This window comes from Tenrec ecaudatus, chromosome 1, assembly GCF_050624435.1.
Source record: "Tenrec ecaudatus isolate mTenEca1 chromosome 1, mTenEca1.hap1, whole genome shotgun sequence".
In the NCBI taxonomy this organism is placed as follows: Eukaryota; Metazoa; Chordata; class Mammalia; order Afrosoricida; family Tenrecidae; genus Tenrec; species Tenrec ecaudatus.
This window is the reverse complement of record NC_134530.1, coordinates 239,198,716-239,214,350: the sequence shown is the minus strand read 5'-3', so window position 1 is coordinate 239,214,350 and position 15,635 is coordinate 239,198,716. Positions and strand designations below refer to the sequence as shown.

General features: G+C 51.6%; 1 protein-coding gene across 1 annotated transcript in view; it reads left to right on the top strand.

The window, feature by feature from the left end:
* LOC142439887 (endoribonuclease Dicer-like) overlaps positions 1 to 13,460 on the top strand; it is a 49,811-nt gene extending 36,351 nt beyond the window's left edge. The window contains exons 13-21 of the mRNA XM_075542560.1: positions 244 to 349; positions 817 to 992; positions 2,057 to 2,825; positions 6,113 to 6,268; positions 8,114 to 8,645; positions 9,872 to 10,140; positions 12,700 to 12,862; positions 12,946 to 13,021; positions 13,295 to 13,460. Of these exons, the coding sequence (XP_075398675.1) occupies positions 244 to 349; positions 817 to 992; positions 2,057 to 2,825; positions 6,113 to 6,268; positions 8,114 to 8,645; positions 9,872 to 10,140; positions 12,700 to 12,862; positions 12,946 to 13,021; positions 13,295 to 13,460 (2,413 nt within the window). The remainder of the gene's footprint in view (positions 1 to 243; positions 350 to 816; positions 993 to 2,056; positions 2,826 to 6,112; positions 6,269 to 8,113; positions 8,646 to 9,871; positions 10,141 to 12,699; positions 12,863 to 12,945; positions 13,022 to 13,294) is intronic.
* Positions 13,461 to 15,635: the final 2,175 nt, after the last annotated feature.

The following is a 15,635-nucleotide window of genomic DNA, read 5'->3' as shown; positions in this document are numbered from 1 at the left end:
ACCGCTCTAGGGGTGGGGGTGGGGGAGGTAAAGGCTCACTGTCCCAGCTGCTGCCCACGTGAGTCTTCTGGGAAACACTGAGGTCTTGCTCGTAGAGATGCCCGGGGTGGAGAGCCTACAATTCCCAGACACTCTCCAGGTGGCCTGGGGGTCAGGGGACACTCAGGCTGGAGAGCCACTGCAGTGTGTGTGTGTGCACGCACAAGCATGTGATAGAATAAACTTACTCTGCTTTCTTTGTAGACTAAATCTTCTGAAGCCTCGCCATTGGAATCAGAAGGGGAAAGCCCTTCCTCTGAACAATGCTGAGAAGAGAAAAGGCCAACGCAAAAGGCTGCAGAATCAGCAGGTGCACGGCCAGCTGCCTTGGGCAGTGTGTTGGGCTGGGGCAGGTTCTAGAGCTTGGTGGCTTTCAGGAGATCAGATGACCTGAGTGGTGGAAATAGTGGGGTAAATGCACCTGGCCCCTGATTTTCTTTGAGGGCTTTGCACCCCCTGCATGCCAGCTTTCTTCTATTGGACCAAAAAAAGGTATTTCTCTTGGGTCCTCTGGGCTTAGAATGTCCACAGGTGCTTCACATCCCTCCAATCTTCAATGGCTTGGAAGCTCACAGCCTAGAGGTGTGTGGTTCTCCCGGATTTGGGGTTGATTTTTTTAAACCCCAGGATAAATGTCCCCTGCCAGAAAGGTTATTTTGTTGTCTTTCTATTTTTAACAGTGAGATATGACTAGTTTTTAAGGTTTAATTTTTTTTAATCTGTAAGTGAATTCAATCTTTGGTTTTCATTTGAACTCTCTCCCCCTCCCCAACAAAGTTCCTGGTTCCAGAACTCTGTGCTATCCACCCCTTCCCTGCATCGCTCTGGAGGAAAGCCTTGTGCCTCCCCAGCATCCTGTACCGCTTCCACTGTCTTCTGACCGCAGAGGAGCTGAGGGCCCAGATGGCCCGTGACACCGGCATGGCCATCAGGTCCCTGCCTGCGGATTTCAGGTAGGCTTGCTTCTCACTGCAGGACTGGCCGACCCATTGCCCAGGAGGCTCTGTGTGACAGAGACAGGACAGTCTGCTTCCGCAAATGTGGACAGTCAGGAGGCCCAAAGGAACCACCCTACCTCGGTCCCTGCAGGGTCCCCATGAGTCAGAATCCAATCCATCCAAGGGTCCAGGATTCTGTGGGGTTTTAGGGACTGGCAGCCAGAAATAACCTGGGCCCAGAACTCTGCTCTGAACTGAGTGGAAGTTGATGCTTTGATGTTGGCATCATGAAGTCATCCCCTGACTCCCTAGACGGGTCCGTGGGACCTTGAGCCCAGTGTTCTCTCCCGAGTCCCCGGTGTAGACTGGAAGCAAGCCTGACGTGGTCTTGGGGTGTGCAGATGTGGAAGGACAGCTTTTCCTTTCTCGAAGCCCTTCAGACTTTAAAGTGTGGTCCCTTCACCAGGCCCCTGACTTCCCTGTCTTCCTCCCGCTGGGGCTGGGCATCCTGTGGAGGCTGGTTGGCATGGTAGCTGCTCACTTTAAATGCACATTAGACTCAGTGATTGGCTGGCAAGACCAAGCTGGTCCCCGCCCAAGGTTGAAGGAACTCTGGTGCACAGCAGTGATGGTGACAAGTAGGACTTAGGGGGCCCTTACCACAGCACCAGGCCTGGCTCCCATGCCCAGCCTGTTCTAGCGTCTGTAACCCTCAGACAGCCCACTGCAGAGGCAGCGGTAGCTCAGTCTCCGGTGCAGAGGCTGAGGAGTACAGAGGTTCTGCCAGTCTCCCAAGCCACGCTGCCACCATCACCAGAGACCTGGGTTTCCACCCCCAGGGAAGTTTGAAGATCTTTCATGCCAGGTGAGGGAGCACAGTGGTGCAGTAATGAAGGCCCCACACAGTAGCCATTCGCACTGTGCAGAGGTTCAAATCCCACTGCTCCTGCTCGGAAGAGGCCCTCCTGAAGCCTCAGCCTCATTGTGGGGCGGCACTGTGGATTTAGGTGAACCCTGGCTTTGAGCCTGGGCCCCCTGCAGGAAGGCTGCGATGAAAAATTGTCCACCTGTCTTGGCAGCTACCCACACCTAGACTTCGATTCATCAAACTCCAGACACAGCAAATCTTTCATCTCGATTTCTAACTCTTCAGCCAACGGTGACAATCCGTGTCAGCACAGTGCAGTGGTAGGCCCTGGTCATGCGCATCAAGGAACTAAGAAGAGCCTCCCTCGTGAGAACCACCACCAAATGTCGGGAAGCTGCAGAGCACCCCTCCTCGAGCCACTGGGTAAGCCCCCCACCGACGCCCTGACCGACCTCATCGCAATGAAAGGTCTCTCTCACAGCAAACCTCTTGCCAGCGGCGGCTGCAAGTTAGCAGACGGAGACTTTTGCCAAGAGCATCAGCTGAGTGACCGCCCTCAGGAAGTCTCTGCACAACCACCTACCTCATATCCCATCCAGAGTTCAGACCACTCTGAGAACCAGCTCAAGCCCAGCAAAGACTACGCCCCGCTGGGTCAAAAGCACCGGGATGGAAATGCTAACCAATCTACCTCAGATGGAAGCCCCCCACCAGAGATCAGGGGGCCCTGCAGCACCCTGAGGGGCAGGGTGGATTCTGAGCAGGGCCCCGCTACGCCTAGGTATTCCTCAAGGACCCTTGGCCCCAGCCCTGGGCTCATTCTCCAGGCTCTGACCCTGACCAATGCCAGCGATGGGTTTAACCTGGAGCGGCTGGAGATGCTGGGTGACTCCTTTCTGAAGCACGCCACCACCACCTACCTTTTCTGCACTTACCCTGATGCTCCAGAGGGCCACCTCTCCTACATGAGGGGCCAAAAGGTAGGGAGAGCTGTCTTCCCCCCCCCCCCCCGCCCCCAATCCGGTGTGGCTTTTGAACCAGACAGCCTGGAAGTGGGTCTTTACAAGTGTTGGGGGGGGCGGCATATGGTCAGCACATGGGAAAGCTGGGCCCAGAGAGTCTCCCAGGGAAACATGGCAGCCCCAGGCATCAGCGCCCAGGGAAGGCCAGGAACCCACTTTGCAGCGAGCGGCAGAGCCTGCTGGTATGGCTGTCAGCAGGTAACGTGTGTGCATGTGCACGTGCCTGCCTGCTAGGTTCTGAGGGGGCTCAGGGAAGGCGATCCTGGAGCTTCTCTCTGAGTTGCGAGGTAGGCATCAGTTTGGAAGTTTGCCATCCAGACAGGTCTAGGTGCCTAACACACAGACCTTCGTTGAAGAGCGCTTCCCTGAAGGGAAGCAGTGACAGGCTTTCAAGGATGCCGAGTAAGCATGACAGTTGAGTCAAGCGCATCCCCGAGACTCCCCTTGGCTGTGCTGTGGGACAAAGGCTTCAGGAGGAAAGTCCTTAGGGAAGAAGGGGCCGCAGCAGATGGGTGCTGACAGACCACTGCGGAAGCCCCTGGGAGAGGCAGGATGCTGAGCAGCGAGCGGAGGCAGCACAGGCTAGACCTGGGTGCCTGAGCCAGGCCACTCAGAAGAGTGACCAGAGCAGGGGACAGATGCTGCTGTCTGGCTAGTCCCATGCTCTGTGGATAGCATTTTGTCAGGAGGCTGCTGACCGAGATAGGAAGAAAAACCAGCAGCGTTTTGGTGGAATAGCAGTCAGACCAAGCTGAGATCCACTTGGTCTTGCAGCAGTCTCAGCTTATGCTGAGTGGTCTGCTCAGGAGAAGGGGGGATTTTCAGTAAAGGCTCACAGCATACATGCTTTAGCCAGATATGTTCAGCCACCTGACAGGGAGGGTGCTTGGGGTCAGAGAGATTCTGGGGCCCAGTGGTGGAGGTGGATGGAATGGCAGGGAGGTCAGTGTCTGGATGAGGGTGGGGGGCACTGGATGGCACACCCGAAATAGTCTGCACAACCCCCGGGAAGGTGATCATCTATCTGACGAGAGGCTTGCCCAGGGACTATGGTGGGAAGAAGTCAGCAAGGAAGCGATTGTACATGCTGCTGGGGAGTGAGGAGGTAGTTGTCTGGCACACAGAGCCCTTCTTCCTGGGCAGAACTTCCTGCAGGAGTGGCTCTCTCACCCCAGCCCTCTGTGGGCAGCGCTTTGATTTATGTACTCGTCCCCATCCAGGCTCAGATCCCCAGCCAGGAGCCAGCAGAGCAGACCCTGGCCCACACAGCACTGCCACCACCACTATCACCACACTCCCTAATGGCTGCTTCTCAAAGGATGCTCCTCACTCCCAGTCCTGCCAGCCTTTTCTGTTGACTTGAAATCTGGTCGGTCTCCCTCTGTGTATCTCTTGCTGTATCTCGCTCTCTCTGTCTGTGTCTGTCTCTCTGTCTCTGTTCCTCACTACACATTCTCCCCTCTCAGCCCCTACGAAACAGCTGGAATTCAAGCCTGTTACCTGTTTACACCCCAGGCAGTGTGGGAAAGCCCCGGGGAAGAATGCATTTAGGGCCTCTGTCCTAGCTGCTGCTTAGCTCCCAGGAGCTGCAACTCCGACTGGCACCATGCCCTCCTGAGGTGCCTGACCAGGCAGCCCCCAGACTTCTTAGGCAGTAGTTGTTATGGAGGAAACAGCTCTGGAAACCCTTAACTAGAAGGGAGCCAGCCAGGTCTGAGGAAATGAAGGTTGACAAGTCCGGGCCCCCATTTCCATGTAAAATCAAGACCGGACTGCAGAGGGCTGAGCACATGCAAGGAGATAGGCATTTCTAAGAACAACTCACATCTGACCTCTGAGGTTACACTCTATTACCTTTAACTTTATTACCATCTTCAAATGGTGAAACCCAAATGTCTTGAAATGCCATTCACAAGGAAAGTCTATCCGAGACAAGGCTGCCATTGGAATTGCCTTTGTGGCTTCGATTCTAGGAAAATAAAATTATTTTAGCCTTATTCTCTGCCAGGTTTGACTTTATAGCTAAAGTTTATAGCCCTTTTAAAAACTTTGTATATTTTTGAATCAAGAATATTTGGACATCTTGATGTTTCATATGAATACTTTCCCAATAATCCCAATTAGCATCTGTGTTAATCTGGGTAGACTGGAGAAACAAATTCATAGATACTCATATGTGAATAAGAAAAGGGTTTATATATAAGAGCAATTGAATATTGAGAAAATATCCCAGCTCAGTCCAGACCAGTCCAGATCAAGTCTGTAAGTCCGATATTAGTCCATATGTCTGATACCATTCTACAAAATCTTCTTCAGACTCACAAAACACATGACATGATGCCACGCAAAATGCAGGAAGATCACAGGCCAGTGGGTTGAAGGTCTTGTGGATCCAGTGGTGGTATAAGCGTATGAGTACTCGCAGGGGTCTGTACATGGCTTCTCCAGCTCCAGAGTCTGGTTGCATCAGCGTAGGTCCAAGTGGTTTCTCCAGCTCCCAGGGTGTAGTGTCATGTGTCTTGTCCATAGAGTGTCTCTCAGGGAGTGAGCAGAGAGAGGGTGTCTCCTGCTTCCAAGGAGGAAATACAGGAATTCCCAAAATCCTCAGAAGGCCATGCCCACACAGAGAGGCCTCATTGCCTATAACCCAATTGACAGACTAGACTCCACCCCTTCACTCTTAATCCTCTCGAGTCCCAAAGTGACACCAGATTATGTAACTACCACAGCATCTAATGCCACCAGGTTGTGTTTTCAAAGTTGGATGGTGTTTCCTCTGATCCATTTCTACAGCACTTGTGATCTGCTATTTAAAATCACACATGTTCATATAACTAGCTAAAAGACGGTACGATACTAGGGAATGTACTATGCCTTTTCTGCCCTGGGTGTATGGAAAACTGTTACAATTGAGGATCAGTTGCGTGAAGAACGGGAGCCCCGGTGGTTTAAGTGCTCAGTTACCCACAGAAGAGAGGGCAGTTTGACCCTCTGCTACGCTGCAGAAGGGAGGTGAGGCAGGCTGCTCTGAAAGATTTATAGCCCTTGAGCCCCCCCCCCCCCCCTCCAGGGCAGTTCTGCACTGACTTAGAGGGCCCCTATGAGTCAGAGTCAATGGGGCAGCCCTGGGTCTGGTCCTAGGCTCATACGAAGAACACATGTCTAAGGATGCGCTGGCTGGCCTTGTGTGGATCCTGGAAGGATCATTTGGGCATGAGTGTCATGTAAATATTTTTCTGGGACAGGTCAGCAACAATAACCTATCCCGCCTCGGGAAAAAGAAAGGCCTGCCCAGCCGCATGGTGGTCTCCATGTTTGACCCCCTTGTGAACTGGCTCCCCCCGGGCTATGTCGTCAAGCAGGACAAAAGAAACGCAGACCAGTGGGACAAAGATGACATGGTAAGCTAGTGATAACTCCTGAAGCTTGAAGCACATGGATGACTTTGGTGTGGGGGGGTGAAGTGGGGGAGGTTTGTTCTCCCAATCTCTGTCTCCCCCAGAGGCCGTGGGTCCAATAGAGTTAACCCATGGCAGCCTTCAGAAAGCTCCCCATGGGCATGCTCCATTCTCTTCCCAGTCTGGGTCTTCATGTGCTTTTGCAAGGCCCCCTGGTGGTGGCAGCTCCTGGTGAATTCCTTGATGTGGGCTGGCTTTTTGTTGGAAGCGGAGTAGGTTGTGGTCTCTTCTGTACCCAAAGGCAGAGGGCAAAGCCCCAGCATTTCACTCTCCTGATGGTCAAGATGGCTGACTGGCTTGCAGCCTATGGGTGAGGTCACTGGCTTCAGCTTGAGCTCCTCTGGGCGGCTAGGGCTTCCTTGCTGAGGACTGTAGGAGCCGGCCATAAAGGCTTCTGTTTCCTGGGAATCATTTAAATCCTGCCAGGGGACTTAGAAAGACTCCCAAGCATTAGCCACAGTCGCTGCTTCACTTGGTCTTGTCTGTGGAAGGCCACCAGGGGGCTCCTGGGAGCCCCGCAGGCCTCCATGTCCACTCGCCTGGGACCTGCTGCAGGATCCCCATGGTGGAAAGTTCAAGCTCCCCTCTCAGGCACTTCTATTTCCTGGAGATGGATTTTGCACTAGTGATAAACTGGCATGCTGTCTCTTCATTTCTGCCTCATGCCGTCAACGATAGTGCTGCCTGTCTCCCGGGTTCTGTTTTCCAGGCCAGCCTTCCACTCTTCCTTGGCTTCTCATTGGGGCGCAGTAGCACGCACCAGGCCTGCATTCTGATGTTTGCCGATTCCTCGGGCATATTTTTAACTCGTGTAGTATCCGGCCTGTTACAGAAATGGAGCTTTCCTGGAAGAGCCTTGAGCGAGAAAACGTAGGCAAATTGTGTCAGAAATAGTTAAGGTGTAGGAAACTTAGAAAAATGGATCAACCTTAAGAGAAAAAAAAATGTGTCAATTTTTGAGAGCTTTTGCAACAATTCTGTCTTGTCAATATTTTTCAAAATACCTTGGAAACTTCTGTTGTTGACTGTAGCTTTGAGGCGACATTTCTGTGAATGTGTTTTTTAAGGAGCAGCAAAGTTATTTCCCACGACTTGGGACCGTGGTTCTTGTCCCACACCCACAGTCAGTCAGACTCGTGGAAGTCGGCCTTCCACTCTGCAGTCGTTCCTCAGTTAACATGCAGCTGACTGTGTGGGAATGAAAAAAAGAAAGCTTCGCTACATAACTTCATTGTATATTTTGAATGCAGCAGAGATTAAAAAAATAATTTTATTGGGTCTCATATTTAACTTTTTTCAAATGAAGATTGTATTTTTCCCACATCTGGAACCCCACTGGCCTGCCTCAGCAATCTTCCCACCCCCCCACCCCCCCATCAGCGGCCCTACCACACTTCTCACTTTGCCCGTGAACTTGCAGACCCCTGCGATAAGCCTTTGGTCGTGGCCCAGTGCCTGGTATTGTGGGCATCCATCTTGACTTTCTGTCTGCCTATACAACCTTTGCCCTAAGCCAGGCCTCCTGGTGGATAGAGAAGGGAGGTCAATTTATAACTTCAAAAATGGCCATTCGGAGAACACATTCCACTCTGTTTATGTGATTAAATATCTTATTTATGTATATTGAAAACAAATGACCACGCTTTTAAAGTTGCCTTTCGGTATTTGTGGTTGTCATTTGAAATTATCCCTGACCCTGACTTTCATGGAGTTTCCAATCCTTTCAAAATAGCAGTTCTGTCTCCCCTCCCGCCCATTGCCCCCTCCTGTCTCCCACCCCTATTGCAGAAAAAAGGTTACGTGCTGGAGATCGGCAAGCCTGACAGGGACAATGAGGTGGTGGAGGAGGAGGAGGAGGCGCCGTTCTGGAGGACTCCCAAGGCCCACTACGAAGACGAGAGCTTTGGTGCTGAGACGGCCAGGCTCTCCGTCTCCTATGACCTGCACACGGAGCAGTGCATCACCGACAAGAGCATCGCCGACTGCGTGGAGGCCCTGCTGGGCTGCTACCTCACCAGCTGCGGGGAGCGTGCCGCCCAGCTCTTCCTCTGCTCCCTGGGCCTGCAGGTGCTCCCACTGGGCTCCCAGGCAGCCTCAGAGACCCAGCCCCCTGCCTTGGGCCTGCAGGGCCTGGAGTATGGCTGCCTGCAGATTCCCCGCAGGTGCTGTTTGCTCAGCCACCCAGATCCGAATAAGACCCTGAACCACCTGATCTCAGGCTTCGAGACCTTCGAGGAAAGCATCAACTTCAGGTTTAAGAACAAGGCCTACCTTCTCCAGGCGTTCACACATGCCTCCTGCCATGTAAACACCATCACTGGTAAGGAAGCTGGTGGGGATGGGGGTAGGGTGGGGGTGGGGGGATTGTGTGCAGAGGGGTGCCAGAGAGAAAAGGAAGGATCCCTTATCTCCTCGTCCTCTGGGAGTTTTGAGAATCAGGAGCCAAGCTGTCTGGTGCTCTATAACTCCTGGGCCACCTGGTTCTTCCTGCATCGACAGGGTGTGTTCCGGCCATACTTCTGTAACTCTGTTTGCTGGGAAAAGTTTCTACCCTGTGAGGGTCTTAGCATCACCGGGCACCCCAGCACTGAGCATCCCCTTTCTGGTGTGGCCTGTCCCCATGTCTCTTGCGTGCCTGTCCATTGCTGCTCTACAGGGTTTGACTGTCCTGCTGCATTTCCGCTCCCATATAGCATAGGGGTCCTGGGAGGGGTCCCGGTGCTCCTGCTCTGACAGCCTGCTCCTGCTGTCTCTGTCTCACAGGGCCTTTCCCTCACTCAAGGGACAGGCTCTCCGACCCCAGGATCCTGGGTTCCTCCCAGGTTATAGTGGAAAATGGTACCTTAGCCAGCAGGAAAACCAAAGCCATTGGGTTCTCTGCCTGTGCGCTGGGCAGACGCAGGAGGGAGGAAAGAGCACTCTTCATGGGGAGGAGAAAGAACATGTGGGTTTCTAAGAAACTGCTTGCATCTGAGACCAGCCTACTTCTGTCCTGTTCCCCACCCCCACCCTGACTCTTCCTGCCTCAGTTCCCTCCAAAATGGCTTCTTTCTCATCACCGTGAGCCAGTGCAGCCCGATAAGGTCCCATTAGGCCCGTCATTCAGGCCTGGGCTGAAGTCCTTGGGTTGTGAAGGGGTACGGAATCTCCTTCCCGAGGTGTCTGTAACCACCCTGGAGCGGCAAGGAACTGTCCCATGGGTGGGTGGGACCAAGGCTGGGCCCGTGGGTAAGGGGGAATCGGTGAGAGTGCTCTGGGCCAGGAAGTGGGTTTTCCTGATAAGCACCAGCCCCTTAACCCCTTGAAAGATTTTTACAACCCAATCTCTCCACGAATATGTACTTGATCTGCCAATGACCTCTCTCCAGAGACTTTGTCTGAGAGTTATGTCAGTGTGTGGCCTGTCGTCATCCTGTCCTTCAGGCAGGTGTGTGGGAGCCTATCCCGTCGTTTACCTGGGTTTGGGTCCTACCTCCCGGCCCTGACTCCTAGGTAAGTAAGCAGCCGAGGCGTGCACACGTTCAGGGCCCCGCGGGCCTCTCTCAGATTGTTACCAGCGCCTGGAATTCCTGGGCGATGCCATCCTGGACTACCTCATCACCAAGCACCTTTACGAGGACCCGCGGCAGCACTCCCCGGGCGTCCTGACTGACCTGCGCTCCGCCCTGGTCAACAACACCGTCTTTGCCTCGCTGGCTGTGAAGTACGACTTCCACAAGTACTTCCAGGCCGCCTCGCCCACGCTCATCGACGTCATCGCAGGCTTCGTGCAGTTCCAGCTGGAGGGGAACGGAAGGCAAGGGATGGACTCCCAGGTGGGTGTCCCTGTGGGCGTGGCCAAGGCTCCAGGGATCTCATCTGCGGAGAACTGGAAGGGGCCGGGTCTCTGGGTGGTCCATCCCTGTCCAGTACCAACACTGGGGTGTGTGACAGCGGGGTTCCTGCTGGTTTCCTGGTCTTAGCCTGATGACTAGGCAACCTTCCCCTTAGGGAAATCTCGGTCTGTCCCTCTGTCTGTCTCTGTCTTTCAGTGGACCAGCAAGTTTTGTGAAGGTGGCACGTAAGCAGCTTAGCACACATTCCCCTCTTTCAGGAAACTGGCAAAATCTCATTTGAAAACCAAACTTTGGGTATTTTCAGCTGCTGAACCTTGGGGGGCTTCTGCTGTGAAGTTCAACCAAAGGTTCTCGGGGGAGGGAGCTAATTTTAATGTTTTGGGGAATTGTCTTACAGTTTTGGTAGGAAGGGATGTTGCCTAGATTTTTCCATTTTCCCATCTCCTCCAACCTTTCATTAACATCCATCTGCATACCTCTCCTTCCTCCGCCTCCTGCTCTCCCACTTCCTTGCCTTGCCTGCTTTTAAGATATCCAGAAGTTGACTCCTATCTCAGGTGCCACTTTCCTTGTTACTTCTTCCACATGGACTTCCCTCTGGCTCTGATTCTGGTTCTTTGTCTCTCTTTCTCTCTCTAAGTGTGTGATTGTCAAAGAGTAGTGGATTTCCTTGACTTTCCCCTGAGAAAAATGAGGTGTCTTGATCAAAAAAGTAGCTTTAGAAACCATCCTGAGGCTGTGCATATTGGCTCCTGGGCCTCCACCTCTCCAGACCCTCACCCCCTGGGCTAAATGAGTTGGGCTGGAGCTTGCTTGCTGGGAGGCCAGAGGTGTATGCTCCTGGAAACACACCTCTGGCCCCTCTCCCAGTCTTTTCCAGAACTTTCGAATTAGAGACCCGCAGGTCAAAGTAGTTGTTGTGGGTACGAGCGTCTGCTAATGAGCAGGTCACCCTCAGGCTTGGCTAACTCACTAGCTGTTTGGTGTTAAGAAAGCTCCTCTGCTCTGGGCCTTGGTTTCCTCATCAGAAAGTGAGAGAGGCTAACTTTGACAATTTAAAAAATCTGTCTGAGCTCAAAAGCAGTGACATGTTCTCAAAATGAGTGTCCAGTGTTTCTAGTAATCAGCATTCCAAAGAAACAGAATTCAGGTAGTGAAACGGTCCATTTAGGTTACCCTCCCCCCCCCCCCCCCCCCGCCTGCCTTTTCTCTAGTGCTGCACAGTTGTGTTTTTTTGTTGTTTTTTTAGCACAAGGGAAGAAAGTTATTGGAGCCCATACAGGAAATCCTAGAAGGGCTCAGCATACCCTACTGTGTAGGCCTGCCCAGCAAAGGGTCATACCATTCATTCCCTGTGCCCCCATGCCCAAGAGGGACTCCCCTTGAGCCGAGCCCCAAAGCCTCAGGACTGTATGGGGGTGGGGATTGCACAGTAATTCATGATGGTTTCAGAAAACAGGGAAATGGAAATAAGCAAGAGACTGCCACCTGAGAAATAACCAATTTTGGCTGTATCTCCTGCTTATATGTGTAGACTAAATGTGTTGAAAGGAACTAAGCAGCTCGGCTGTGCTCTCCTTAAATTGCCTTGGCCAGGCCCCCCCACATAAGGATGAGTCTGGAGAGTTCTCTAAACAGCTTCACCACGATTTAGCTATCCTCCCCTTGTGGCTGGGTAGTTACCAGGCTCTTAGCTGAGAGGCTTCCCAGCTTGCGAGCAGATGATAAGCCCAGTGGCCCACTCACCCCTCCAGAGAGGCTCCCAGAGCTGGAATGGCTGCCTCTGGGTTTCTGAGTCATACCTGTCACGAAGCCACTGGTGGCCACATCTGGCTTTATGCATTTGCATTCTTTCTATGTGTCATCCCCTAGCATGGGGTGAACACATATCACTGCCATCGAGTCTATTCCTCCTCATAGTGACCTATCACTCACTGCCTTTCAGCAAAGGTCACTTGTCATGACCCTTTAGGGCAGGTAGAAACTGCCCTTGTTTCTGAGACCATAACTCTTTATAGGAGCAGAAAGCCTTATCTGGAAACCCAACACGTAACCATGACACCACTGGGGCTCTTAGTGACCAAAAAGTACTTCCAAATTGCACATCCTCACCAAGCGAGTAGGAATCAAGTCTTAAAGCTGAACGTGCAGCATGCCAGCCTTTGATCACCAGTGAATTCCTACTGGTTGGTTTTTGAATCATTCATTGACTGATGCTCATTTGGGGTTAAAGTTGGGGAGGTTTTGGGTGTCTAAAAAGAATGTTTTCTTCGGGTGAGTGTACTATAGTAAATGGGGAGCAGGGTATTTACACGTTTTTCCTCTCAATTTTATTTTTCTCCTGCCATGACAACTCTGAGGGGAAACCTGCCCTTTCTGCAAACCAAAGATACGTGAAGAGTCTGTCACAGCTGCCACCTGGGCTGACGTCGCCCGTGGAGACCATTCCCATTGTGGCTGGTAGACTAATTGTCACCCACGGGGAAAACATACCTTCTGGGGGCCTTTCTGCTCACTACTCTTTTCTCTCTCTAATAGCTCAGGAGACTTGAGGAGGACCAAGAGAAGGAAGAGGGCATTCAAGTCCCCAAAGCCATGGGGGACATTTTTGAGTCACTCGCCGGCGCCATCTATATGGATAGTGGCATGTTGCTAGAGACGGTGTGGAAGGTGTACTACCCCATGATGCGACCACTGATAGGTACTGACCCGTTCTCAGACGGAAAAGCCCAGTTTGTCTATGGGAGCCTACCAATCACTCTCCCCTTTCATTCTGATTAACAGAAAAATTCTCCGCACATGTGCCCCGCTCTCCTGTGCGAGAATTGCTTGAAATGGAGCGAGAAATGGTCAAATTTAGGTAAGCAGAGGGGATAGGTAGGGGGGTGGGGGCAGATGTCCGTAGAATCAAGGTGGGCAGCCAGGGGTGGGGACTCTCAGATGGCCATAGGCTTGTGGAAGACCCCTACCCAAATGGCCCGCCATCCTGTTTGTGTGAAGTGGAAGCGGAGAGGGAAAGGAAAATGACAGCCCGGGTGGCTGGTCCAGGGGCATGTGGCCAGCGCACGGCAATCGCAGAGTGCTGTCATAACTGCTCCCAGGGCCCGGCTCACGCTATGTGGACTTTCTGCAGCCCGGCTGAGATGACTTATGAAGGGAAGGTTTGCGTCACTGTGGAGGTCCTGGGGAAGGGGAAGTTCAAAGGCGTCGGGCGGAGCTACAGGAGCGCCAAAGCCGCTGCGGCAAGAGTAGCCCTTCACAGACTGAAAGCGAATCCATCTCAGCGCCCCAACAGCTGAACACCGCCCCCACCCCCACTTTGAAAAACAAAGCCCCAGAAAAAGAGAAGGGGAGACTCTGCAAATTGCAAAAATATGTATTTTTCCAAAGACATTAGCGGAATGAATTGACCATAGAATTGAAAAGTTTGTTTGATAACACGACAGTAGAATAAAACTGAACATATGTATAAAAATTTTTGGAACTGTTTATTTTTCTCGTTTTGTTTTGCGCAGACCCTATCTTGTGTTCTCCCCTCGTGTCTCTTTAAATCATAAGAGTGCTCTAACTCGGAGCTGTAGCAAGTGGCCGGGAGAACGGGGACAAGTGCTTTGTTGCTTCCCCCAGCGGTTGCTATGGGAGTGGAAGCACGGGGTTAGCCAGTGGAGGCAGGCGTGAGCCAGCTCCTGGGGGCAGTGTTCCCTCCTGAGTTCCAGGATATAAGACAGACGATGGTGCTCCCCATTGTTCCTGTCGGTACAGAGGGACAACTTTCCAGTGGCCACTGGCTGGGCATGGTGGTGAGTCACATTTTAATATTCGGATGCCATGTAGTTCTGCATTTGGGGGAGGCGGAGAGACACAGTTCTTGCCTTAAAAGTAAGCCCTCTTGGTTGGCCTTCCCTCTCGGATCCTCTTGGAGCAAACAGTTGACATCCTGACATTTATGTCAGGGCAGCTGCTGAGACCGAGGGACATTTCCAGTTCAGTGGTTCAACTGTCACCCAGCCTAGGACCGGACCCACTGTCCTGCAGGTGCTAACAGCATTTGAAACACCAGGCTCTAGAGCAGTGTTCTCAGCCTTCCTAATGCCACGACCCTTTAATACAGTTCCTCATGTTGTAATGACCCCCAACCATAAAATTATTTTCATTGCTACTTCATGACTGTCATTTTGCTACTGTTATGAATCATAATGTAAATATCTGATATGCAGGGTGTATTTTCATTGTTATAAATTGAACATAATTAAAGAACAGTGATTAATCACAAAACAATAAGTAATTATATATTGTGAAATATTTGTGTTTTCTGATGGTCTTAGTGCAACCCCTGTGAAAGGGTCGTTGAACCACCGAAGGGGTTGTGACCCACAGACTGAGAACCACGGCTCTATACTCTATATATGTTTAAACCCATAGTAAAATAACCTTTGGTTAGAACACCACCTTTGCTGAAAGACCACCTGCTAGGTCATTACCCTCCTGGAAATGAAAATGCCCTCCGTACATACCTCTGCCATGCAGACTGTTGCTCTGCCAACTGAAACCCACGTGCTACCACCCCTAGATAATATGCTGCAGATCATTGAACTGGCTGCTGGTTTGCCAAGCCCCGCACCTTTACCCCCTACCCCCATCCTCCTGCACCTCAACAGCTGAGCTGTGCTGCAAAGGCTCTCGAAGGTTCCCGAAGGGTCTTGCTGGCCCAAAAATAAAGCACTGTGTACATCAAAAGACTTTATTAAAAGTGTAAAAAAAGAGCCCACAGATTGGAAAAAGACAAAGGACTAACCAGTAAAATCGACAGAATTTCACAAGCCTACAATAAGCAAAAACTAACAGCCCTCTGAGAAGGTGGGCAAAAGACCTGAACAGATGATTCATAAAGGATGACACTCGAATGGCTAATTAAACAGATGAGGAAATGCTCCTGTTCACTAGCCATCCGGGAAATGCAAGTCAAAGCAACCATGAGATAGCACCTAACGCCCATTACTGTAGCCCAATTTCAAAAAACAGAACAAATGTTGGAAAGGGTGTGACAAGATCGGAACTCTTTCCACTATGGAAGGGGATATGGCAATGCCTAAGACAGATGAAAATTGAACTACCATAAGCCCCAGCAATACCATTACTGGGCATCTACCCAAAAGAAATAAACTGCACGAACAGACATTTGTTCCCTCACGTTCAATGTAACACTGTTCTCAATGGCAAGAAGCTGTAAACAGCCTAAATTCCCATCAGTAGCAGAGTGGATGAAGAAACTGGCACATACACACAATGAAATACATCCCTAAAACCAGCAATGAATCCATGAAACACCTCAATGCATGGAGGGATGTGAAAGATATGCTGAGTGAAGTTAGTCAAGCACAAAAGGGCAAATACCGGATGAGTCCACTGTGGTAGGAACAAGCAGCAAAATGGGCACAACTCAAGCTTGCAGGGCATCCAGTCTGCTGGCTGGG